The sequence below is a fragment of the Coturnix japonica genome, chromosome 1, assembly GCF_054131305.1.
Source record: "Coturnix japonica strain WE chromosome 1, WE-NBRP24, whole genome shotgun sequence".
NCBI lineage: Eukaryota > Metazoa > Chordata > Aves > Galliformes > Phasianidae > Coturnix > Coturnix japonica.
In genome coordinates, this window is record NC_140663.1 from 79958714 (window position 1) to 79981784 (window position 23071).

Here is a 23071-nt window from a genome sequence, read left to right on the forward strand (position 1 = left end):
CACAGGGTTGGCAGGAGCTGGATTGGCTGCTGCTGTGAGAGAAAGCGCAGGGATTGGTGCTCCTCGCTCTGAGTGTATGTACTGATATACAGTACCAGAGAGCGCAGTGGGGCAGAGGACTTGTAGCCATGGGAGTGCTTTGGAAAGGGAAAGGGCACAGCCCCGAAGAAAAGTTATATAAGCCTGTTAAGCTGTACCTTCGCTCCCTGCCTCCAAGAGGAGCTCCGGGTGCTTTGCTGTTCGTGAACTCTGAAGAGGTAAAACTAAATAGTGCTCAGAGCAACACTCTGGCATGAAAGGGTGAAAGCTGGGGTGTAGAAGCAAAATGTGTGAGGTAAAATGTGACGTTTCAGGTCTGCTTCTTAAGAAAGGTTCCATTGGGAGTATTTCTCACTGGCTGAAGTTGTGTTTGGAGTCTGCGTTTGGTACATTGGCATGCAGTTGGCATTTAAGGCATGTTCTATTGGTGAGCATTAATGCTATTTAATATATTGTCTTAATAATCTTATTTTCCCCTACAGGAACAGGTTCCTGCAAGCCAAAAGGTTGGACGTGCATGGTAGGTGATCTTTATGGCTGGCTCCAAGCCTTTCTGTGCTTACTGCTGATACGGACTTTTTGTGCGTGTGATTCTTCCTTAGTAAAACATGATGTGTTCAGGCATTTCTAGCTTTCTTAAGGCTGCACGTGCTTGGAATGTGCCATTATGAAGTTACTATGAAGTTACCTTAAAAAGCAAAGAAACAATCCTTTTCCTAAGAACTAATAACTTTTGTCTGACAAGACAGGGAATGTTGTAATGTGTGACCACTCCCACATGCTGCTAAGAAGTAAGTATGCTAGGTGAACCCTTTGGCCAGGGTACAGGTAAATTGGAAACAAAATGTCACATTCCAACAAGGTGACAAAGCCTTTTGCTGTTTGTTTCATATGGTGGTCAAAGCAAATGCTGGAAAACCTGATGCATACAGTTTTCCAGTATCTAACTTGTTTTCTCCTTGCGTTGGCAACTGCTGCTAGTTAGTCACTGTAGCTAAAGGTACAAATAAATTAATATATTGAGGTTGTTTTACTCTTGCATAATCTCTTCTTCAGGTTTAAGAATTTGGTGCCCCTCTGGCCCCCTCCACAAAAAGTGGTAATACATAAAATCACTCTTGCTTTGCGGAAGAAGCTACATGCAAAATCCTTGGGATGTAAGATTCACACGCACCATAAATACAATTGCACACACCAGTCAAAACTCTTTGTCAGTATTGGTGTAGGATAGAAGAACTGACCAGCAATCCCAGCCAAACCTGTGCCTTGTCTAAGTTAGAGTGTGTGTAGGTCTCCTTTCTGGAGGGACAGAGGAGTAGGGGAAGCCCTTTAGGCTCTCTGTAAACTATATGGGTCATGAGATAATTTCTTTACCATGCTCAGCTGTATTTTGAAGTAATGCACCTGGATGGAGGAAGAGCGTGGTCTGTCAGTTACAGGAAAGTTCTTGTGTTGTTATACAGGTGAGTTTTCTCTGTTGTCATTTGACCAACAAACCTAAAAAGCTGATGGGGGAGCTTCATTCTTGTCTGTGTTCCTACCCCAGACTTCCATATTGCGTATTTGTAGAAGTTCACTTGATCAAAAGGGCTTCAGCTGAACATTCTTTATACCTGCGGTGTTTGGACTATCAGGCAAACTCCCCACTTCAGAAAAACAAATACTGAAGGAGTCTATTTCAGGGAATGGAAAAACTGGTTTGTCTCCTTTCAGAAAAGGCCCTTGGCTGTTTTTCCCCTGTGTTCTACTCATTAATTTTGAAGATCAGCAGCAAGCGTTAACACTTCAAAAACAGACTGAAAATGGATGGCTTGGCAATAAGAAGGCCTAAATGTTTATAAAATGTATAGCGTACTTTGTAACATTAATGCCAAGAAACGTGTCAAAACCTATTGCAGAAAGATATGGTAGTTGATAAACTGTATAAAGAAAACAATGCAGCTGGAGAGACTTATTTGCATTGAAACAGTTTTGTGTTGCTTTTTTTTCCCCTCCTTTTTTGTTGTCAGTTTGAAGTGAATCTACTATGAATCAAGGAAGATATGAAGGGACAGAAAATACCATATCTCCTTCTCCATTTACTTTCTCTTTGTGCTATGCTTTGGGGTAGGTTAAAGTTCTTTTTTTTAAAGAAAAATAAGAATGACGGCTGTTACTAATTTTTTATGTGAGGAATTATTCAAACATTGTTAATGGCTAAGGTGGAGTAAAGCACTCCTGATGCTGAAGAAGACTGGAACATTGTGACTCAGATGGCCTTGGCCTTTAAGCACAGAGACCATTACTTTCCTGCAGTTCTGCCACATGACTTGGCTGGGGCATTTACACATGGAACCATTTTCAGTACTAACTGATAACCAGTGCCTGCTTGACTGGTGCCCCAAGTCAGGCACTGGTTATCAGTTAGAAATGAAAATGGTTCCATGTGCTATGAACTTTGTGCTGAGATGGCTGGGGAAAGGTCCCCCAAATTGCTCTGCCGGGGTTGCCATATATGTAGATCATTAAATATCAGAGTTTTCAGTCAGGGATAAGGAGGTGCAGAAAATTCTTATGGGCTAGATTTAATGCAACTTAGTCATTTGTTCTTATGTGCTTTAGGTTCTAGAGAACGGCAAACTGTAACAGGGCTGTTTTCTAAGGATGTCATCCTTCCTTGTCCTTTTCCACCTGGGAACGATGAAGTAATTTACTGGAAGAAAGAGAACAAAAATGTACTCAGCTACTATGAGCAGAAGGACCAGCTAGAAGGCCAGCACCCAGATTACAGAAACAGAACACATCTTTTTCATCAGAACATTGCTCATGGAAATGCCTCCTTGAAACTTAGTAATGTGACCTTGACTGATGAGGGCCTTTATCATTGCTATGTGGGAACAGAGAAAGCTAAAACAGAAGTGGATGTCATGCTGCGGGTACAAGGTTGGTAAAACTACAAAAAGAACAGCCAGTAGAAATTGGCTGACTCTAACAGATTTGCTGGCATTAATTCTCACGTGGAATTGAAATCCTCCAACTAACAGAGCACCTCTTGGACCTTCTGGTGTTCGCTTTTCCTCTAGTAAGACGTAACAAGTTAGAAAAACACAGTGTGACATCAGAATCTACTGCACAGTTGTTTGGAAGGAGTAATTAGTACACTTGACTCTTAAAACATAATGTGTCTTAGAACAGTAATGACGATAAGTAAGGCTGTGCTTTCCTTTGAAATCACATATACTAAATTTTTCATTTGTTTTACTTATTCTTTACAATGTTATTTAAAACCACCATCTGCTTCAATTTAAAAAGGATTTTTAAATTAATAGGTCTGTTTTTTTTGGTTGTTTTGTTTTTTTCTGATCTACAGTTCTCCCTGTTTGTGCACTGGAATACCAAAAGACAGAAACAGCAAGGATTTTGAAGTGCTATGCCTTTCATACTTACTTGACACCAAATGTAACTTGGGTACGAGGCAATGCATACATCCCAGAAACAGGTCGGGAGGAAACCAGGAATGGAGTTCTCTCTTCTGTTAGAAGTGACCAGAACGTTATAAACACATCTGACACTTACTACTGTCATATTAATCTCTCCCATGATAACTGGACTGCTGTGTGGAGTATGCATGGTAAGGATAAAGGGATAAAGCTTCTTCCTACATCATTACTGTAAATATTGGTTGTCACATTGCTGGGGCTCTTCAGCCTGGAGAAGAGAAGGCTCTGAGGAGAACTTATAGCAGCTTGGAGTAACTCTAGGATACCTGTAGACAGTCTGGGGAAGGCCTTTTTATAATGGTTATAATGGCAGGTAGTGACAGGACAAGGGTAAATGGTTTTAAACTGGAAGAGGGTAGAACTAGACTAGATTTTAGGAAATGTTTTTAATTGGATGAAGAACACTGTAAGAGCTCCTTGTCAGATGTATGCATGACTGCCTCTGCTGCCCTGATTGCTCCCTAAAGCACGCCCAGAACAGTCTCAGCTCCTAATCCACTGTGTTTGCTTCAGAGGAAGAGTGGTGTTTTTAATTTAGGCACAGTAGTGTATGACTATGGAAGGTTTCAAGTATGATACCATAGCAGATAACAAGTGCACCATAAATGTCTGTTTCATTAATCTGTCTTTCCAGTCCACAAGTGAAAATGCTGCATTTCATTACACCTTGTCTTTCCAATCCACAAGTGAAAATGCTGCATTTCATTACACCTTTGTTTGACTTTCACTGCATGTCTGCCATCTCATTGGAGCATTTTGGGAATAAATTTCTTTCCTGTTCTTTACACGATAACATTGTTGGATACAGGTGGTTGGTTTGTTTTTTTCCTCTCAATAGTTTCAGCCCCACACCTCTGTTAATTCAGTTGCTCCCAGTGTCTAGAATTTTATATAACTTCAGACTACACCTAAAATGGATCAAATCCATTCTATTAATGAGTCCTTCAGGGTCCTGCACATTAGGGGAGAAATGTGTATGTTTGGGTTTTTTTTTAATAGATAAGAGGTAGCATCTGAAGATAGAAACAAAAACCTTCCAGAAACATACTGTGGTGTGTGACTGTGGTATCAAGGTACTGAAACAGGTACTTTTTGACCATTGTGGGTTTTTGTTGTTTTTTTTTCCTCTTTTAAATATCTTCTTCTAACTTTCATACTGTTTTCTGAAGTAATTATAGAGGGTTTTTGTAATTATCTATTTCAGACCAACTTTCAAAAGCTGAAGGAAGTAGCGCTGTCATTTCTTGTGAATACAGCAATAATGCTTTACGTGCTAAAGATTTCACTGTTGTCTGGAAACGAAACAAAAATGCCTCTATCTCAGTCCTGGCCTCTTTCAATGGTACATTTCAGAATCACCAGCCTCGAGTTCAAATTATCCAAAACAACTTTTCACTCAGAATTACTGATCTTAGTGTGGATGACAGTGGAGACTATGTGTGCAATATTTCAGCACCTCACAGCACAAGACTTTCCGTGACAACGCTGCAAGTTGGTAAGTTATTATAAGGGAGGGAGACAAATGATGGGAGTTCAGAACCAAAGCATCAATCAGAAATCAGTAAAATAGCTTTTTATAATAAGTAATGGCTAGAGGGAGAGACAATTCATTGTTACTATCCCAGGTGGAAAACATTAAGGTGTATTTGTTTAAGGATCTGCGGGTTTTTTCTTCTCATTCTCTGCACGGAGGGCTGTGCTGTCAGGAGCATAAAGAAACTTACAGAATTGTGTCCTAAAACTTGCTGTAATGCAAGTAAAGCCTCTCAGCAGTAGAAAGGAGATGAAGGCAAGCCCAAAGATGTGGTGTCGTTCTTTTTTGTTTTTTTTTTTAATGCAGAAGAAACCTTGTTGAGGAGAACCTTGTGGTTGTTATTGTCAAAGGTTTAATTTTACATAGTAGGCCTTTTTCAGAATTGGAAATACACAGGTATTTCTGCATGCCTTTAAATTTATGAACTGTAGTCAACTTCCAACTGACTGGGGCAACATATCATAAAAGGGAATTGACTAAGTTATAATAACTGCAGATATTTGTCTTCTCCTATGGCAGCTTAATTCACAACTGAAAAATATGCATTAAATGGCATTGGCTATATGAAATATGAAGGAGGATGCTTAGTTTAAGTAAAACTTCTGAGTCAGACAAACATATCTCCTCGAAACTCAAATTCCAGAATGATTTTTCTTATCCTATTAGTCTGATATTGTGCTTCTGAAGTTGAGAGTATAGGATACCTCCAAGGTGTTGCACATATAACTGATGCTCCTAACGTGTGTGCACAATTATGTTATTCTCCCTGTACCCTTAGTGGAGAGATATACACATACCTTTCCACTGGAAATATGACCTTGATTATCCTCCAGCTGCCTTTCTTCTGGCTACTCTGCAGGTGGATCTCACAGTAGCCACAGAGACACCAATCATCTCCTCATTTGGTGGCTAAATCACTAAAGCTGTTCATGTTTTCCTAATTTTGGGCCAGAAATACGTAATGCAGAACAGGAAAAATATTTTCCAAGCTGATGAGCATTTTTGTGTCAGCATGGGCTGAAAACATGGAGAAGACACAGCAGAAGAAGTGAAGCCTAAAATAGATCCACATGTAAAAGACTGAGTCCTCCAAATGTGAGTGTTAGGAGCTGAAGTAAGGAAATGCTCAGTGCTTCATAGAGCCATTCACTGCTTAGATGGGCTTTTGTCTCCTGCGGAATCCGTTGTTACCACCCATTTGAGGATCTAATGTTTTTTGTATGCATCTGGATTGCATGGTTGCATCGTGAAGGTGGAAAACATTCTAGATGAAAGTTGAAAAGATTTGGTATGAGGAATGATTAGATTTGTTGTCTGGGCTGAAAAACACAGAGCCATTGCACTGGAAATCTCCAGTGCTGCTAATGACACTGAGCACTGTACCTGGAAGCACTGTTTACCAGGCTGATATTAGAGTCATGGAATGGCTTGGGTTGAAAGAGACCTCAAGGGTCAAGGTTCAACCTCCAGGAAATTAAGTTAGCAGATTTTATCTTATGAGAATGCAGGATTTTCTATCAGCAGAGTTAAGGAAAAGTAATGTGCTCCTAGATATTCATACTAGATATTCATTAAAATATCACGTTATAGTCTTCACTTATTGCATGGGTCAAGTAACTTGACCATTGTATCAGTGACATTATAAAGAAATTGAGATGTTCTCCCTGAATTAATAGGCTTCTCTATAAATGAGAGAAAAATTATAGTTTAGATATACTTACTGAAAAGCAGCGGGTGTTGATGTGCCATATAAAAAGCTTTTGTTTAACATTTTGCAATTTGTGCTTTTAAAGAACACACAGGTAACACCCTGACAATTGCGATAGTGACAGTGACTGTGATCGTTATCATTGTACTGATGGTGATAGTGGTATTCTGTATCTGCAAGGTATGTACAATCACGAGTGGATTTATTTTTGAAAGCATTAAACTGAAATATAAGCATAAATTTGTTTTTCATTATTTAAATGGGGCAAGTAGGAAAAAAGTCTGAAAATATAGAGTGATAAATCTCTGCATAGGAAAATTGTCTTCAGTTCTTTTCTATGTCCTGAAAGCTCTCTTGGATATAATACTTTGGTTGTAATTGTGTTGAAATATGCCCTTCCGTTAACCAGACTGCTCTCCCATTCTCTGTGAAAAGATGAAGAAGTAGATTGTCCTTTACAAATACTTTCTGATAACTTCAGCAGAGGCTGTTGTGATAGGACGAGGGGAAATGGTTTCATACTAAAAGAGAGGAGATTTTGATTGAATATAAGGAAGAAGAGTTTTTTGTTTGTTTGTTTGCTTTTTTACTGATAAGGTGGGTGAGGCAGTGGAACAGGTTGCTCAGAGGTGGGTTATGTCTCTGAATGTACCAAAGCTTTGGAGACGTTCAGAATCCGACTGGGTGGGGCTCAGAGCAACTTGATCTAGCTGCTATGTGTTCATTGCTTCCCTGTTCATTGCAGAGGGGTTGAACTAGGTCACCTGTAAGTGTCCATTCCAACTCAAACAATTAGCTACATCCAGCCCTAAACACCTCAGGGGAGGAGGCATCCACAACCTCCCCAGGCAACTCGCTCCAGTGTGTCACCATGCTCACAGCAAAGACTTCATCCCAACATCCTGTCCAAGTCCACCCTCTTCCAGTCCAGAGCCATTTCCCCTCATCCTGTTGCTAAATGCCCTTACAAAATGATTTAATTTCTGTCATTTTTACTTTGTTTTGCTCTCATGTAGAGATTCTTGTTGGATGCCAGCCAGTTTTAGTAATGCTGATATGCTTTGGAGATGGTAGCGTATATTTGAAATGAAACTGTTTCATATGAAGAGCTTAAGCAGTACTCTTTCATCTTGGGACTCGTTGAGACCTTTATCTCATAATCAGAGGACACAGAACAATTTGAGAGGTTAACACAGCACTGGTGACATTGATTAAGGTAGAGGGAAGAAACGGGAATGTTTCTGTGTTGTTGTGAAGATGTTTATTTTGCTCAGCCTAGTCTTAAAATGGAAAATACTGACTTCTGTCACAAGAATGTCTTGTTCTGTTTGCAACAGAGGATTAATTTGATGTGTAAGTAGTTCTCACGGAAGTTTTTGTTTTAACCAGAAACACAAAGAAGGAGTGCTATGAGTATCCTCGCCATAATAAAGGAAACCCTTTCACTGCAAATGGAGGCTCCTGTGCTTGTTGCTGAAAATAAGCTTGGAGAACATAGGAATTTTTTCCCATTGAGCAGCACTAGGAGCACAATGGAAGGCGAATTACGTGAGCAGCAGGAACAAGCAAGTAAACTGACAGAAGAAATCATATGCAAGTCAACTGACGTTTGTACGTGAAATTTGGGTGTATTAAAAGGACAATGGGAACATTTCAAGGAAAATCAAATTTTGAGGGTTGGTGGTTTTTTTTTTTGTTGTTGTTGTTTTTGTTTGTTTGTTTTGGTTTTTTTTAATCTGTAAGGGGAAGAGAGGACTTATGTACTGTTTTGCACTTTACTGAATGTTTTAACACCAATTTTAAAGAGGAAGAGATCTAAAAGAACACTATTTCTGAACCACAGGCAGTCTTTATGTGACAAGTCCCTCCACAGCATTTCTGATGCCTGTCCTGCGGCGAGAGAGCAAACATCCTTTCGCCAATTGTAGGAGAAGCTTCTAAACTGATCGTTGATCTGGAGTTTAGCTTCTGCTGTGGTAAAATAACTGCTACAGCCTCTGACCAGCAAACAGGGCAGCTAGAAGCCTGATATTCTGGCTTTAAATGCTGTCCTCTGAGACTGGGAAACATGACTGGATTTGCCCTCCTGTTTGATTTCACAAGAGATCTGACAACTGGGATTTGTTCCTAAATAATGAAGTGGGCTATTGGCAGTATGTAATCCAGTATTGATCCCTGGGGCTTAACAAAATGAAAATATATAAAGATGAATGCAATACACTATACGTTGTGTTTTGGTTTTCGCTTGATATTTATTTTTGTAAGTGCTTGTTTTAGTTTTGTTTTTGTACATCTGCTTTTGGTTATGCTTGATGGTATCAATTATCTTGTGTCTGTGAGCCAGGACTGCGCTTACTCCTCTTCATGAACCTGAAATACAATTGCGAAAGTAGAAAGCTGTTGAAAAACAAAACACTGTGCAGGGGATTTATGGTAAGTTCACAAGTAAATGACAGAAACTTCCATTCACTAATGCTTGTGCTTCTTTGCTTTAGCAGCTTATAGCTGAAACACACTAGAACTAAATACACATACTGTATTGAATCTAGCCAACCTTTTCTGTCCTACTTAGTGAAGAATACAGGTGTCTTGTCCTAATGCTAGCATTTGTATCCTTTAAAAGCAGATGATTTTGTTGCAATACAATGTTGTTTGCTCTGAATCATACATACTTCCAGGAATAGGGGTTAGCAGTATTAGAAAGTTATTTTTAATGCTAATCTAATAACACTAATGAAGGCTTCCCTATGGCATCCTCTCCCTAAAGAAAGTGTGCAGATGTGTAGAAGACGAGATGTTCATCTAGTATTAATGTAGCCCTGCTGTAGACAGTGAAACTACAGTAATTTATTTCAGCTAAAGATGACTCTACCAGTCCAGTGTAAAAGCAGAAATTGGAGTATTTCCACAGAATTGTGGATACAGAAGAATGAAGGAAGTAGTGGTATGGAAAGGGATAAGAACAGATAAATAATATGGAAAAATTTATTTTTTCTTACTTCACCTCCATTACATTTATATGATGTTAAGTATGGGAGTTTGTTACCTTTGCAAATGAAGCAAATAAAAGCAGTGACCCTGCTCGTCTTCTATCACTGCTACAAGTAGCAACACTACCCTTCCTTTCCTTGGTTGCTATCAGGCAGGTACAGTCAGGCATGGTTTGATTTTTGTAACACCTTTCATTTTCATCAGTCTTACTATACTACCATTTTTCTCGGCTATGGTGTATTGACCGGTCATGTTTGCCCCATAGAGTAAAACTGTACCTTTTTCATGCCAATATCTCTTGACTTGCTCCTCAGCTTGTTAACTTGAGATTCAGCTATTTCTGCCCTTTCTTCAGCATCATCCAGATCATGTTGCTGTTTTCTGTACTTGGAAAGGTACAGATTGGCTTGTGCTTCCTAGTGAGAGAAAACAGAGCTGATTTCCTCCAGTACCTAAGAAATAAAGCTTTCCATATCAAATGTAACAAAAGGGGCTCAGCATGACTAAGTAATAGCCCTATGGAACCCACTTGACTTTTAAAGGGCCAAGGGTTGGTGGGTTTTTTTGTTTTTTTTTTTAGTGGTTAGGGATTTTTTTTCTCCACAAAGAAAGGATTTGATGTTTTCAGCAGCACTCTTCATTTTAAGTGTACTGGAAGGCTCTCAACAAACCTCCTGAGGGAGTACTAGGAAAAAAAGTCTTTCCTGTTCTTCCCTTCTCTTTGCATCCTGCAAATTATTCCCCAATCTTGAGCTAAAGTGGAATAATTTAAAGTAATCAGTACAAATGCTATATATTTTATACATAAATGTATTTATAAATCCAGCCTTCATATAAACACAGCTAGGAAAAAAAGGCCAAAGTAAAGTAGTCACTTACAGCTTCCTCTGCTTGGTGTTTGTAGCTCTTCACTTTTAGTTGTAGCTTATCTATCAGATCCTGCATTCGGGCCAGATTCTTCTTATCTTCTTCTGACTGCACCAAAACACCAGTAATTGGGTTAATAGTGTAAAAAGGTCAAAAGCATCTCCCACAGTGCAGTATATTGGCTTGTATATTATTTTGCAAACATGTCATCTGAAGTATGAGCAAGTCATATTGTGGTCAACCTGCGCATAGATTCTGTAGGCTGATTGAAGATGATGTGTGAGATCTTGGAGGCTGGGGACTAAAAGAGAGTAGTGTCTGTATTTATATACTTATATATACCTATACATGCACAGAGGATTCCTTGCTTGGGGGTGAGAAGCACTTGTTCTTATAGAGTGTGTCATTGTTGAGTGAAACAGGTCTATGTAATTGTATGTAATTTGATGGTTAAATCTGTTTTGAAGGCATTTCTGGTAAAATGAGCCAAGTTTAAGCTTTTGCAGGCCATAAACAGGCAGGCCAGTTAATTCTATCTGCCTGTGCCTTCTTAGCAGCTTTCAGGCTCTGCATACAGAAGTCAAACAACATGTGTGACATTAAATAATAGACTAAACAGATCAATGAATAGGATCTTAAGAACACTGTCAAAAGCAATGGAAGCAGTGCTCTGTACTGAAGTCCTTTTTTTTTTTGAAAGGCAAGCAGCATGAGCAGCTGTTTGTAAGCCTGTGGTAAGTGTCAGAGCTCTGGGACTGGGCAGCCCTACACATGGTGATGCATCAGAATCCTCTCTTTAGCAGCATCTCTAAGAGACAGCTGAGCTTTCTTCCATTGCAGTGCAAATCATCATCTAAACCATGCTAAAACCATCCAAATCCCAGCAATAGCATCCTTCCTAACTGTAATTAGAATGAGTCAGGCAAGACAATAGTAGCCCTACAAAGATATTATTCCCATCCATAAAGCTTCTTGCAATCAGAAAGCATTGGGTAATGCCTTCCTTTATTCTTCACTGGGACCCAGTGGCTATGCAGTCCATGGTCACCTGGTAAGTCAGCTCCTTTATGCGCCTTTCAAACTTGCGGGCTCCCTTTTGGGCATCTGAGTTGCGGCGGAGTTCATTCTCAAGTTCATTCTCCAGCTCACGAACCTGCAAAAAAGAAAAACCTCTTGCCCTTAGTTACACTTACAAAGCAGCAGCTGATGTACTTCACAGCTCAAGAATTGCTTGTTTTCTCAGCATCTTAATATAACCGAATTTCAAAAATGGATCATTCTTCCCATTCTATTTTCCTTAACTGTATTTCAGCTGAACTAGCAGTCAAAGGTCCTACTCAGAACCTTTGTCAAGAGGAAAAAAAATGTTTAAGGGAAGCAAGCAGAGTCCTTTCCCAGTTTTAGATGTTGTGCCATTCCTTTTTAAAATATGTCATTATTTTTTTAATCAAGAAGTCGGCCAACTGCTGTGCTACAACAGTTCATTGTAACTGGATGATAAAAGGGAAACGCGTGTCCAAGAACTGTTCACCTGAGTTCTGTGAAACAGGAAAGCATTCACAGCATCTGTTGTCGGTCACTACGAACTTACCAGGCAGCCCTAGGCCACCTACTCAGTCCCAGTTCTGTAAGACAGGGGAGAGTGAACTGTAGTTTGATTGCAAACTTACCCTGGATTCCAGTTTCTGGATCTGTTTCTTGCCACCTTTCAGGGCTATTTGTTCTGCTTCATCCAGTCGTTTCTGCAGATCTTTAATGGTTTGCTCCATGTTCTTCTTCATTCTCTCCAAGTGAGCGCTAGTGTCTTGCTCCTTTTTAAGCTCCTCAGCCATCATTGCTGCCTGAAAAACAGTCAAACTTTACAGCACCTTTATTATGCTATTGAATTACACCTCAGTAAAAACTTGATGGAAGATCTTGAATCATCCATTACTTGGATCATTCACTACACCCTGAGCTCCAAAGAATAGTTTGTGTCTGCATGTATCCCCCGGGCAGAGAGAATACATTTTTTCCCCCTCTCTATTCTAAATGCTGTGAATTGAGGTGGGTTTTGTTGTTATTGTTGTTTGCTTGCTTTACTTGTTATTTGTTTGGATTTGGAATCCTTGCTGTGTGTGTAGATCTACAATATCTGTGATCTGTACAACTCACTACAGACATTTCAACTAGAGCTTATTAAAGAAGTCTAGTAGTGGAGTTAGGGGGTCCTGGTAGGTAGTAGATTAAAACAACTGGAAGGCAAATTTCCCTGAACAGCCATAGATGAGCGCTTCCTGAGCAGCTGTAACAGCACAGCAGTTTCTGTAACGTGCTGCAATAGGAAGCTCAGTTTCAGCATCTTGTGTCATCGTCCCTGGCCGTTCTGCAAGGCTGGTAACAAGCACGCCTATTAGCTCTTTTCTGATTTGACATGTTTCCCTGCTACCAAGAGCCATTTACAGATTTTGTATCCATCACTGAGCAGCCATTGGAAGCCAGCAATTGCTGCAGTCCAAGCTGGAGTTGAATCAAGGACAATCAGTGTCGTCTCTCTGGCAGGCAGTAATAGCTCTGCCTCCTGAGAAGCGAAGGCCGTGGTATAAGAATAGCTTCATTCATGCACTCCATGATGTGATATGTCAGCCCAACTCTGCATTTCTCTGGGTCTGTGGGAAATTAAAGTATACTCTAATGATGGAAGGACATCCAAATGATGTCCTCCTCCTGATTGGAAGAATGCACTCTGTCTTCTTGGATCTTTGTCTTCATGTTTTCCTAATGGACACCTAGTTACGGGGTAAATCATTTTGGACTCATTAATTTTGTTTCTTGTATCAGATTCAATGTGGGCCAGTCAACCAGTTAGCTCTAGATCAGTCTGAACTGGTTTACCCTACAGAAATATGCACTTTACTCAACCAAAGGGTGATGTGACTTGCGGCTGCGAGGATCAGCGGAATCTGCATTCTTGAAAAAACAAAACAAATTAAATGAAGCAGAATTCTTTCCTCTCTTTTTGCCTCCAGCCTGTTTAACATTGTAGTTTTATTAGCTGCCTCCAGATTATTGTGGAGCATTTGGGATATACCAGGTTTGTAACATACCTAAGATGTGCTGAGCTGTCCTTCTTGGACACTGTGGAGCAGAAACAATATGAGCAAGGAACCAGGCTACTCACATCTGTGATGGCTTTCTTGGCTTTTTCCTCTGCATTCCGGCACTCCTGGATTGATTCTTCCACTTCATTCTGCATCTGGGAGATGTCCCCCTCCAGCTTCTTCTTCTGATTGATCAGGCTTGTATTCTTTCATTGCATTTTCCACAAAGGAGAAGCAGAAAAGGAAGAAAAGTGATTATTGGAAACCTATCTACTCTAAATACAATAGCACACCAAGGCTTAAATATTTTTGCAGTATCTGGGGAGACCCAGCAGTGTGGAAAGGGCTTTTCTACCCGGCTAGCTTCAGACCTAGGAACTGTTAAGAGTACCCACAGAGCTGTAAACATTCAGATGTTGATTCAGATAAAATAATAAGCTAGAGACTGAATTAGAAGAATGGATAAGACAGCCCAGCTCGGAGAACTAATGATCCATAGTCTGTTAGTTAATGAGGTGGTTAGAAAAAAAACCCTGTGTCATCAAAGCAGAAAAAGCTCATTCTCCCTTCTGAGTATTGCAAATTTGGTGAAGAGAAGGTTGGATATTGCAGCAAAAATGCTGCTGAGTCAGGAGGTGTCCCTACATGACTCTTAAAGTCCAAAGGCCTCTCTTAACAGACCACTCCCTGTGGTGTAGCTGAGCACATTGTGCTGCTCTGCAAAGGAGGCCTGCACCCAGGCTCTGCAGTCTTCTCTGCTGAGTAACAGCAGCAATAACACCATGTCTGCCTCTCTAACCCAGCCACAGCCAATTGAAAGCAGGAAAGTGGTGGTTTTATAGCACCTAGAGAGGAAAAGAACTATAACTTGCTCTTGTAATCACCCATCCCTATTTTCTGGGAACCGCTTAAAGCAGTTGCTTGAGCCATCAGTTCCAGCTGCCCTGGCAGGAAGGAGGAGGCACATCTGCAGAGTGGCTTATTTTCTCTCCTTCATTTTCTAAGCAGAAGGCATGCGGGGAGCATCTGTCTTGTGATGCCCATGGATGAACAGTGTCAGTGCTTAAAACATGAAGCTCAGTTTAATCTAGAAAAAGCCAACCTGAGTATGCAGCAGGTTCACGCGTTCGGTGGCTTCCAGCAGCTCATGCTCAGCCAGCTTCCTCGCCCGTTCAGTCTGATCCAACAAAGCCCTCAGCTCATCCAGCTCTGACTGGAGAAGGTTGTTCCTCCTGTCAGAGACTGCCAGCTGCTCCTTCAAGTCTTCATTCACGTGTCCCAAGTCATCCAGCTGCACCTGGAGCTCCTAGAACAAAGCAGCCAGGTTTTACCAGGTCAACTCAATTTTGAGCCCCTGTGCTTATAAAAGTACCCATTGACTGCAGAGATCACCTGGGGCCCACCTCCAAAGGTGCAGTGTTTCTTTATTGGAGAAATAAAAACAGTCCTCTAGACTGTTATGTCAAGAGCTTTTATGGTATGTGGTGCAAGCAGGGAAAAACCTGAGCTGAGGTCTGTCAGAGCTGGCACTTCTACCCCAGGCAGAACCAGCAGCATGGGCACAGGAGGGACAAGAGTCAGGCAGTGACATGAGAGATCTCTTAGCAAAACTTTTTAAAACAAAAAAAAAAAAAAACCAATATTGAGGCAGGTGACAAAGCTGAACGTACACACACACTCCCTGTACTCCAGCCAACTGATTAGCTCTCCGGTTTTAAAGGATTTACAGGCTCTCAAGGAGATCACATTTTCTCAGCACCTCATGCTGTAGCTCTCTGACCCTGCAGGAGGCTGTAGCCAGCAGGATTTCATGCCTGGATCTCACCCACCTTGTGTGCAAATCTTGGAAGAAATCTACTGCTCAGTATTCTCTTATCAGATGTGATCATAAGGGCTTTACTACATGTCCTTGAGAGTAGCTTCTCTCTTGATCTTCATCACCATTACTGTTTTGGTATGAAAACCAGCTATCAAAGTACCTTGATTTGTGTCTGCAGGCCACGTGCTGACTTAGTTGCTTCTGCAGCATGTCTGTTAGCATGGCTGAGCTGGATTTCCATCTCGTTAAGGTCTCCTTCCATCTTCTTCTTCAGCCGGATGGCCTCATTTCTGCTCCTGGCTTCAGAATCAAGGGTGGACTGCAGAGACTCTATGGTGCGTTGTTGGTTCCTCCTAATTTTGGATAAAGTAGATGGGAAATTAAGGGTGAAGGGAATTGTTTTACTTTCTGGGAAGGGACGCAGAGCTACACGAAACCATACTTAACCTTCAAGAGGTGTCTCATCTAGAAGCAGCAGTACATTTCTGAATTATATACATAGCATAGGTTTCTAGCACCTTGTTGCTGCGTACTTGTCTACTATGTTTTACACCCTCAGCCAACTCCCGATCTGTAAGCACCTATCCTTCTCCTATGTTTTCTTTGGCAATACTTCAGCAGTCTTTGTAATCAGTTTAACTCTTCAGACTATGGTTTGTGCTAGGGTAAAGAGGGGAAAAGATTTCATCCTTCTGTCATCTGACTATTTTTCCCTTTTCCTGCTGCTCGCCTCTTTTTATCTGCAAGCTCCTCTCCTTTTATATCCACGCTTCGTGTACCTCTTCAAATCTCACTGCTTACCCAGATTGTGCATGAATAACTGCAAACTCCTTGTGTCCTCCTGCAAACATTGTAGCCATGACTGTACAAATGAACTAGATGCAGAATTAAATATTGCCTTCAGGTAACATCAGCCTGAGCAGCACTGCAACAGTTCTGCTGATTTGTGGTTCTCCTGGGTTGGGGCTCATTCTAGGAGATCGGGAGGAGAAAGCAGGCTGGATCTGCTTGTTTCCTGCTGTGAATGTACAGGCTTAGCAGCTCATGGTCTTCCCATGACTGTGCCATCTGGTTTTCCCGCAGCTGCTTTGCGATGTGTCTGGTGGGTTTACATGTACACTGGCAGAGGCCGGACTGATAGGAATATCTGAACTAAGAAAAGATCTTGTGGTAGAACTACCCTCTGGCAGAGGGCAATAACTAGAGCTGCCTTAGTTACTGGTACCACCAGCATCTGCTTTTGGTGGCATAAGTAGCTGTGGTTTGTTTGGCTGGCTTGGGTCTTGGGAATATTTCCGATGCTTTTAGCAGAAGAAACATTGATAAAAGCTCTCTGCACAGTACCTTATATTTTCCATTTCTTCATCCTTTTCTGCCAGCTTCCTTTCAAAGTCAGCTTTAAGCTGAGAAAGCTCAAGCTGAAAACGAAGGGTCTTGCTTTCTTCATGCTCCAAAGCTCCCTGGAACAGAAAGCACCATGAGCTTGCAGTTGCTTTCCCTTTCTTTTCAAATCACTAACTGAAGCAGAAAGATGATCCCTTCATGCTTTTCTCACTGTTCCCAGTAGCAACATTCCTCCACTGCTTCTATCTCTAAGCAAGGGATACTTATCCCTTGCTGCTTATTTGGCAAAGCAATGCTTGTATTCACCTTTGATGAAACCTGGCAGCTGGAAAATGGAGCAGAAAGCTCCTCAGTACAAATTCTCCGTCAGCCCATGGCTCACCAAAGTACCAGGTGCTTTAGGCCTTGCCTACACAGTTTTGATACCAACATAGGTATTCCATTGCACTGCAGTGCCAACACTCTCAGGAAATGCATGGGCTTCTAAGGGAGAGGGAGAAACTGAAGCCAGATTGTTGTTGGGAGCTTGAAGGGGTCCACTTACAGCTCATCAAGATCTCTCCAAATGAGGGGGTATTGAAAACCTCCCACATGTGCAATCTCGTTATGGAGTATGACTTAAAGGAAACACAGAGCAGGCATCAGTTAACATGAAGGAAACATCACAGAACAAGGGAGATTTGTCCTTGTTCTGATGTTCTCTCTCACTTATGGAGGTCAAGAACTGTGCTGGTGGCAACCAGTAGTTAAGCACCAGGCCTTTGACTCTCAGATAATGCACAAACCAAGTTCATGGCCACTTTGACTCACTGCTGCCAGAGAAGGCAAGTGGAACTGAACACCACATAGTTTGAAAGTGCTCTCTGAAGGGTCAAAGTGCTCTGGCTTTGCTGTGTTTCCCTCAGGAGATGGTGGAAATAGAGTGGGGTTCCTGAAAGCAAAGCTGCTCAAAATCCTTGCTTATTTCTGGCCACTGTGCAGCAGCTACAGGTCACTTTTCATGCCACTTCATGCCAAGCAGCCACCCCATGTTACTGGAAACAGCACACAGAAGCACCAATGATGATGGCCAGAATCCCAAATCACAAGGGAGGGAGAAAGTCTGCACTAAGTCATTTCTATCACAATTAAGATACATCGTTGCTTTACTTTAGTTAGCTGCCAGTTCCAGAGATTTCAGGAAACCATTTCACACTGTTCATGAAAGTAAAGCATGCCCCTTGGATCCCTCAGAACCGATGTATTCTTTCATGTGAGAGAAGCTCAGTGACAGAGCATGTAATCACCCTTCACGACTCAGAGCTGGGGGAGACAGACATGCCATTTCCCCTGCTCTGATTGTGAGACCTGTTTGTTTGGCCGTGAAATCCCTGCAAACTGTAAAGCATCCTGTAATAGACAAAAGAAGTTGCACAGCATTTAAGGCATTAACGGATCCCTGTTGCTGCATGATGCTCACTTCAGTAGATGCTATGAAGAGAACAATTCAAATGAAACACAGCCCTCCCCTACAATCCCTTGCTGTGTTGTTTCTAGCCAGCAACACCTACACCCCCTTCCTATCTCTGCAATGCACCAAGCTCCCAGAAAAACCCTGGAAATAAATCAGAATCTCCAGTCAGTCTGTTCTGCGTTGTTGGTTTGTTTCTGTAAACTGTGATGGGCCATCCCTATTGGATACATGCATGTCTGTTCCTATAAAAAGAAACACAGCGTTGTTAAGTGTCTTTACCAAACTCCTATGGGAGTAAAAGATTTTCTGGATGGCCTGTTTTTATCTTGTTTCCAAGCTTGGGACCACTTCATTTTTTTAAAGCGAAGTGCAGCATCTAAAGCAATATTTAAAGCCTTGTAGGATTTGATGTCATCTGGAGGTTTGTTTTCTTACGCCCTATGATAGGAAATGGTGAACATGCTGATGAAAACTAGGCACTAGAAATATCTGATAAAATACTGTAAAACAACAGTTCCTGGATTTCCTGAAATGGAATGCTGTCTGTTGGTTTTTCAGAAGGTGAACAGAGGATCTTTATGCTTCCTGACATGAAAATAAAAAGAAAAGAAAAAAGAAAAGAAGAAAACAATGCCAACCCCTACGAGACACCTCCTTTGAAGCAGCTTCCATTTGGTGATCTCAGCTGAGATCTCCAAAAGTCACCAGGCTCTCTTGAAACCCAAGGCTGGCTAAGCAAGCTCAGGGGAGCTGGTTGGAGGGCAGTTCTACTTGCTATTACCACATCTGCAGTGTAGCTGAGAGGATCAGAAAGGAGGGAAATTTGTGATAAAGAAATAACTTCTCAATCCTTTGAGTTCTCTCTCCTTACCTCTGCTTCTTCCAGAGCCAGCTGAACCTCTGACTTTTCTTGTTCAACCTGTTTCTTGACCTTTTCTATCTCATGGAGGTTCTTGTTTCCTTCACTGATCTGATTGGTCAGATCAGAAATTTCCTCTGAAACAAACAAATGAAAAAAAAAAAAAAGTTTAGGGGGATTTAGTGTCAATTTGAGTATTCCACACAAAGCAATTCATGGAATGAGAATATACTATCCATGCCTCAGACTGCCACCTCAAGTGCTCATCTGTATGCAAGACAGGTTGTGTACATCCTACTTGTACAGCAACTTCTTTGGCCTGATGAACTTGAGGGCACAGATTTTCTCATAAGCACTTTTTGAAGCAGTTTAGTTTGTATCTGTGATCTGCAGGCTAGCCACACGGTGCCCTACTTCGAGAGCTATGTAGGCCTCATCTGTTGCATCTTTGCCACCTTTCTTGTTCGTTCTCTGAGGCTGACACCCCTGCAAGCAGTGAGCTTTCTTCCCCTGCCAGCGAGGAGGAAAAGGCAGTGGTTATGATTATAACATGCTTTCAGTGATGTGAATTGTTCCATTAGTGTAACAAGCAAAGATTGTACTGCTAGTAAAAAGGCTACACTGACACTTAAGTGTCTTCTCCCTTGCTACAATTATTCTTGTTTCAAACTGTTAGCTACGCTAGATTACACAGATCTAGTCAGTCCTCTGGCAAAACCATTTTCAGTGCTTAAACTTTCATTTCCAGCATCAGTGTCTCCAGGCACACCTGAAAGTTCTAAGGATGAGAGAAATGCCTTTCCCTACCGCTGTTCTCAGTGCTGTGTCTCTGGCACCAGCCATAGAATCCTGAATGAAGCCTACCTTGGAGGTTCTTGTTTTCCCGTTTCAGAGTCTCCAGATGGTCCAATGTCTCTTCATAGGCATTCTTCAGCTTGAAGAGCTCCGTGCTGAGGCTGCGGGCCTCCTTCTGGGAAGCTTCCAGCTCAGCCTGTGACTCTTCATACTTCTGCTTCCAGTCACTGATGATCTTGTCGAAACCACGCTGCTTCTTGTCCAGGGAGGCAGCTGCTGAGTTGGCCTTTTCCAGATCAATCATCATATCTTCCAGCTCATTCTGCAGCCTGTGCTTTGTCTTTTCCAGAGAAGAGCACTTGGCATTGGCAGCTTCAATTGCTTCCTCGGCTTCTTGCAGGCGAGCAGCAAGCTTTTTCCTGCCAGATGGGAAGAGACAGCAAAATGACTGAGGGCAATGACTGCTGTCTGTCCAGAAAAGCTGACACCAAGGCAATATCTCAATAATTCAGTTTCCAAAGGGAAAATAAAAATCAAGCCTCTAGAGAGAAGGGACTATCGGAGACAAAAAAATAACCAAAATTGTGAATGCTACAAGTGGCAGACAATTCTGTGCATGTGTGTGAATGTTCAAAACTGAACTTTTGACTTCTCACAAACAAGCCTGCCATGATTTCTAACTGTGACTACTATGGGCTGGCTGTGAATTTTGATAGAACCTAGTCAAATGAAAGTGCCATGTACTGAAATTTCCATTTAAAAGACATAGCTGCTGATTAGGAAGTTGATCGTGCCTTGGGCTTTTGGTCATAGGCTATTTAGATGGTGAAAGCCAGGGCATGGTAGTCTCAGCAAGAAGGCATAATGGAAAGAAAGGAAGAGCTCCAAAAAGATCACAGTAAAAATCCTTGATAGAGAAAATGTACTGGAAGCAAGGGAAGATCCTGCAGACTGGAGATGCTCAGAGGTAGATCACAGAGTCATAGAATCATAGAATGGCCTGGGTTAAAAAGGACCACCATCTAGTTTCAACTCCCCCGCTATGTGCAGGGTCACCAGCCACCAGACCAGGCTGCCCAGAGCCACATCCAGCCTGGCCTTGAATGCCTCCAGGGATGGGGCATCCACAGCCTCCTTGGGCAACATGTTCCAGTGCATCACCACCCACTGTATGAAAAACTTCCTCCTAATCTCTAACCTAAACCTCCCCTGTCTCAGTTTAAAACCATTCCCCCTTGTCCTATCACTATCCACCTTTGTAAACATCTGTTCCCCCTCCTGTTCATATGTTCCCTCCAAGTATTGGAAGGCCACAATGAGGTCTCCCTGGGGCCTTCTCTTATTCTCAGCTGAGAGCCAAATGAAGCCCATGTAAGTCACTTACTTGGCATCTTCCAGCTCCTCAGTCCTCTGAATGGCATCAGTCTCATACTTTGTTCTCCACTGTGCCACTTCTGCATTTCCCTTGGAGAGAGCCCGCTGCAGCTCTGCCTTGGCTTCTTGCTCCTCCTCATACTGTTCTCGCAAGAGATCACAATCATGCCTGGCTGCTTGCAGGGCATGAGCCAGGGCATTTTTGGACTGTAGGGATAGAAAGGTCACAATATTACAGGGTTACCTACAGCGTAACCCAAACAAACATGCCCTAGAAATTCAAACCAAGGGTCAAGTCTTTGTTTCTTTTTGCTTCTGCCCTTGTCAGTCCTGGTCAAGTCAGGTAAAAAGTCATCCCAGCAGGTAACATGCTGGGCAAACTACCAAAACAGAAGGTATTCTCATACCTTTGGAGAAACATCCAAATTTATAAGATGCAAGATCTGAGATTTTGCATATACTATTAGGTCAGCTTTATTTAGCAATTACAAACACTGCTTATTTTTCCAAACTCTTCTCTCTTGACTTGCTTCTCTCAGGGCAAAAATTTATATCTCTTCAGTTAGCAGGTAGTATTTTCACTCCTATATCTCATTTCAGTTTTTAACCAGGATACAAATGAATATGAGTAGTTTTTCCTATTCCATTTCAATGAATGGAACAATCAAAGCCTTACCTTGGTTTCCTCTTCTAGCTGTCTCCTAAGTTCTTCAATCTGCTGTGTAAATGATGTTTTTCCTCGGGATAGCTGACTTATCAGTGACTCCTTTTCTTCAAGCTGTCTTAGAAATTCCCCTGTCACAAGATTTAAGAAGAGGAAGTGACACTCTTGCAGCCAGAGCCAAAAATCAAAGTCCAACTTAAACAGTTCTACCGAAGGGAAGATCAAACATGATTACGGCTGACCTTTTGTGAAGTATCTTCCAAACTTGTACCTATCAAGACACTTAACCAGCATGATTTTCTTTCCTTTTTTTTCCTGATTACTCATATTTGTACTGTCACTACTTTGATTCAGGAACTTCAGCCAATTTCATGAATCAGGTTAGACTGATGCTTACTTTTACATGAAACTGCTAGCTGCTTTTGTTTTCTCCACTTGTCTTTAAGGATTTCTTTCTGGAGGGCTCCAAAGTACTCTAATAACCTCACAACTGCCAGCATACAAAACAGAGGGATACACAAGGAAAACTTTACTCATCACAAGGGCATCGCTACTGGGCAGAAACTGCAGCCCTTCAAGACTCCAGAGAACTAACATGAAAATAGATGGGAAATGAAATGTCTTTAAAAATGAACATGAAGTTAATTTAGCAGAACAGTGGTATCTGGTGGGGATGCAGAGATAAGAGTTCTGTGGCAAAAAAATGTAGCATGAATTTTTTGGTTGGATGTGAGCATCCTCTGGAGTGCAGTGCCTGAGGCCATGCTGAGGAAGGTGTATTCACACACACAACAGAAGTATGGCAACTCCCTCATCTTCCCTCTAGCTTTGCAGTGGATGTGCTGTTTGTAAAAGTGGTACTTAGCCAGCGCATCCACTTCAGCTCATGAGGCAGTAGCACAACATGCTGGTAGATATGACTACAGATGAGTTTTAAAAGACAAGTTCAAGGCAGGGTATCTCCACCCAATGTTACAACAATACTGAAGACAGGAAAACTGGAAGATGCAAAGCTGCAACTCTATTCAGCAAACCAAGTCCAGTCACATTCAGTACTAATGCCAC

General features: G+C 41.7%; 2 protein-coding genes across 7 annotated transcripts in view; one reads left to right on the forward strand and one right to left on the reverse strand.

The window, feature by feature from the left end:
- The first annotated feature begins 113 nt into the window (after positions 1–113).
- On the forward strand, positions 114–22615 carry HHLA2 (HHLA2 member of B7 family). Of its 5 annotated transcripts, XM_032447982.2 has the most exons (9): positions 114–257; positions 522–559; positions 2049–2145; positions 2641–2961; positions 3389–3649; positions 4723–5013; positions 6846–6940; positions 7202–7203; positions 22453–22615. In XM_032447982.2, exons 3-9 carry the CDS (start codon positions 2082–2084, stop codon positions 22598–22600), a joined length of 1182 nt encoding a protein of 393 aa, XP_032303873.1. In that variant the 5' UTR covers positions 114–257; positions 522–559; positions 2049–2081; the 3' UTR covers positions 22601–22615. The 5 variants fall into 5 exon arrangements, 4 of the variants coding, with proteins under 4 accessions (XP_032303873.1, XP_015733332.1, XP_085402629.1 ...); XR_014945764.1 differs by lacking the exons at positions 7202–7203; positions 22453–22615 and adding an exon at positions 8150–8983 and having other exon boundaries at positions 4872–5013; XM_015877846.3 differs by lacking the exons at positions 7202–7203; positions 22453–22615 and adding an exon at positions 8150–8983.
- Positions 8988–23071, reverse strand: part of MYH15 (myosin heavy chain 15) — a 46919-nt gene continuing 32835 nt past the window's right edge. For both annotated transcript variants that reach the window (XM_085546329.1, XM_015877821.2), the window contains exons 31-43: positions 22019–22137; positions 21353–21549; positions 20038–20387; positions 19186–19310; positions 16862–16977; positions 15678–15870; positions 14801–15004; positions 13779–13904; positions 12289–12459; positions 11667–11771; positions 10631–10726; positions 10030–10167; positions 8988–9130 (exon numbers count right to left, since the gene is read on the reverse strand). In XM_085546329.1, the coding sequence (XP_085402455.1) occupies positions 9113–9130; positions 10030–10167; positions 10631–10726; positions 11667–11771; positions 12289–12459; positions 13779–13904; positions 14801–15004; positions 15678–15870; positions 16862–16977; positions 19186–19310; positions 20038–20387; positions 21353–21549; positions 22019–22137 (1958 nt within the window). In that variant the 3' untranslated portion in view covers positions 8988–9112. The remainder of the gene's footprint in view (positions 9131–10029; positions 10168–10630; positions 10727–11666; positions 11772–12288; positions 12460–13778; positions 13905–14800; positions 15005–15677; positions 15871–16861; positions 16978–19185; positions 19311–20037; positions 20388–21352; positions 21550–22018; positions 22138–23071) is intronic.